Source organism: Tupaia chinensis, unplaced genomic scaffold (genome assembly GCF_000334495.1).
Source record: "Tupaia chinensis unplaced genomic scaffold, TupChi_1.0 Scaffold000020_1, whole genome shotgun sequence".
Lineage (NCBI taxonomy): Eukaryota > Metazoa > Chordata > Mammalia > Scandentia > Tupaiidae > Tupaia > Tupaia belangeri.
In genome coordinates, this window is record NW_006159450.1 from 557,392 (window position 1) to 560,644 (window position 3,253).

At 54.4% G+C, this 3,253-nt stretch overlaps 1 protein-coding gene across 1 annotated transcript in view; it reads left to right on the forward strand.

The window, feature by feature from the left end:
- Positions 1-342: 342 nt before the first annotated feature.
- The window catches only part of TRIP13 (thyroid hormone receptor interactor 13), a gene marked incomplete at its 5' end in the record, with an annotated part of 22,317 nt that continues 19,406 nt past the window's right edge, over positions 343-3,253 (forward strand). The window contains 2 exons of the mRNA XM_006140129.3: positions 343-528; positions 2,800-2,929. Of these exons, the coding sequence (XP_006140191.2) occupies positions 343-528; positions 2,800-2,929 (316 nt within the window). The remainder of the gene's footprint in view (positions 529-2,799; positions 2,930-3,253) is intronic.

Sequence of the window (3,253 nt, forward strand, 5' to 3'; positions counted from 1 at the left end):
CAGGCCGGGGTTCGCGCTCACAGCCACCCGCACGCACCCCTGCTGCCGCGGAGGGTGCTGGCACACGGCACAGCCGGCCCTGCCTGCCGCGGGGAAGGTCGCCGGGCCAGGACGTGGCGCCCCAGGGCTGCGATCCCTGCCCGGAGGGGACCGGTCCTAAGGCAGAAACCTGGGAAGTTCTGGGTCTTTACTTGAGCTCCCGAAGTGGCAGAGTCACTGTCCTGCCTGAGGCCACACAGCCTGGCCAGGGAGCACCGGCAGGTGACTGCTCCAGCCTGGCCTTTCAGCCAAAGCTCCGAGTGCCTGAAACGATCTTAAAACCTCCTTTCTTAGCTCTGATCTTTTGTTTTCTTTTCTCTCAGCACTGCAAAAAAAGAAGACATAAAGCTGAGCGTGAGGAAGCTGCTCGGCAGGCACAGCGTGGTGTTCGGCGATTACACGTGGACCGAGTTCGACGAGCCTTTTCTGACCCGGCATGTGCACTCTGTGTCTATAGTCGACACAGACTTAAAGGTTAAAGACCCGCAGGTAACCTAACGCCACGGGGCCAAGGACAGTGATCCCGGGGCCCAGTCGGCCTCATGCCAAGGACAGTGATCACGCGGCCCAGTCGGCCTCCTGCCTGTCTTGCTGCCCTGACAGTGTGCTGTCGGGAACTGGTCCGTGTAGCCGACGGAACTGGGCGGCCAGGCGTGGGGTTGGCGGCAGCGCGCTCTGAGCCTTGGCAGCCGTCGGACAGGACGATGTGGCTGGTGCTCATGGGGTGTTAGCTGGGCCGTCAGACGCTCCTCGCGTGGCTGGTCCCACTGTGGGAGCTGGGGAAGCCCTGCGGAGCATGGGAGCTGGTGTAAGCACAGCCAGAAACATCCCTAGGAAGATGTGCCGCTCGGAAGCGTGCGGTTCTTGTCTCACAAAGCGTCGATTTTGAATAGGCTTGACATGGGAGATTTGCTTACAAGGGCCGTTCCTAAATGAGGACTGGTACTGTGGCATGTCAGTGCCCTTCACACCGATACCTAATGGCCTCGCCCTTGGCTCTGACCAAGGGGAGTGGAGGAGCTGTCCAACCCACGAGTGGAGAAGAGTTTAGCACAGCCTAACGGGGGGTGTTGGGGTGACCCCTTGTATGTTTTAGGGTTCCGTCTTTGACTGCGGGTCCGTCATAGGCGCAAGTCTTAACAAGCAGGCTCTCCATGGGGTCTGTGCGACAGATTCAGCCAACCTCGGGTTGAAGAGACGTTTCGGTAAAACAAATAATCACATGGTTTTAAGATACAGGATAGCAAATATTTATGCAGCATTAGCATCGGCTAGAGTATTACAACTGATCTAGAGATGACTTGATGTAGGTGAGGGGCCGGCAGGAGGCATAGTGCTTAAGGACCCTGGACTCCCACATGGCTGACCAAGGTTCGAGTCCCAGACCTGGTGGCTTGCTCTCTCACTTTTCTCTCTCTGTCTCTCTCTGGTAAAATTAAAATAATAATAATAATAAAACGGATCATTTATTTTTTTAATGTAGGCGATTCTTGACTTAGAATGGCTTAACTTGTGATTTTATTAATTCGCCAGGATATGGCCTTATTATAAGTTAAGGAATATCTGGACTGAAGAGCTTTGCCCACGTGAAGCCACCACGGCATCGAGTACATTTGTGACTGTAAGGCGGGGGGCGTCTGTGGTGCCGTTTACACGAGAAGGAGGCACGTTCCCGGGTTGGGGTGCCGGGGCGCCTACAACCAGCACCCCACGGATGCTGATGGGCGGCTTGTTTCATAGCTGTCTGTGTCACTGGGGGAGCCAACATTAGAAATACTTTAACTGCCCACCAACTGGAATATGACACAGCCATTAGAAAGAGCAAAATAGCCCTCCGTGCACTGGTGGAGAGCCTCAGCAAGCTGTAGCCATCTGGGAAAAGCAGCCATCGGGAGACAGTGGAGCTCCACATTTGGTCAGATATGTGTGCGTGTGTTACCGATCACAGCGTCTCTGAGGCCGGGTTTAGGGATCTCTCCTCCTACGGTGTTCGTACTTAACACGCATACGTTAAAAAAATGTAAAAGCCAGTTAAGTTCTTTATGTAGGGACAGGGCCCAAAGGGAGAAGGTTGGATGAACATTTTCAAAAGAGCTCATTTTAAATCTGAAATGAAATGATAGCCTTTCATCTAACCCAAGTACTGGGGTTTTTTGTTTGCTTTTTTAATTTGTCAGAGGATATATGTACTTTGGAGAGAGGGGGAGAGAAAGAACCCCTTGTGAGGGTGGTCATGCCACAGTCGCATCTCCTCACGTCTCTGGGCTTTCAGGCACGTGTGCATGCATACATGGTATGTTTTGGAAGCTGTTGTGTCCAGGACTCCAGCCGTGCAGCCAGCCACATGGGATTCAGCTGCCTTAACTACCGTGCCACAGGCTGGTGTAAGAACTAGTTTCTTTTCTTTTCTTTTTTGAGGTTTTTTGCCTCAGGGTGCATGCACTTGCTGGAGAGAGACAGAGATGGTGAGAAAAGTGAGAAATGACCCCCCCCCGACGGCCACGCTGCATCCCCTTCTGGAATCTCGGGCATGCACACACACACTCCTGGCACAAGTTTCAAGCCACCAGGGGCTCGAACCGCGGTCGACCACATGGGAGTCCAGTGACGTAGCCTCTTTGCCATCTGTGGGCCCTGAGAACTGGTTTTTGACGTTACCGCACATTCCATTTAAGTCTCGGACTTTGACGTGCGACGTGTAAACCTGGAACTAAAGGGTGTCAGATTCATGCAGGTCTCCGCCTTTTCCCGCCACCACAGCCCATCGACCTGAGCGCGTGCACCGTTGCACTCCACGTCTTCCAGCTGAATGAAGATGGCCCCAGCAGCGAAAATTTGGAAGAAGAGACGGAAAACATAATCGCAGCAAATCACTGGGTCCTGCCTGCAGGTACTGCTGTGAGCCGGGGAGGCCAAGGGCGGGTCGATTGCACAGGCCTTAGGCTTGCCGTCAGTTCACAAAGACAGTCTGTTTGCTAAACTTCTAGGGTGGAAAGTATGTGAAGGAGAGGGGAGTAGAGACTGTTGTCTCTACTCTGTTGGATGGGTGTCCCCGAGAGACCGGCTAGCTGGAAGCCGTGGTGTCCCCCTCTGCTCCCGCTTGGCCTGCCCTGCTGAGTGGCTCCTTCCGTCGCCTTACCGACATTTTCCGTGGACCTTTCAGTGGGCTCTAGCGGCAGGGCCCGGCGCCCCGCGGGTGTCCGGGGGTGTGTGT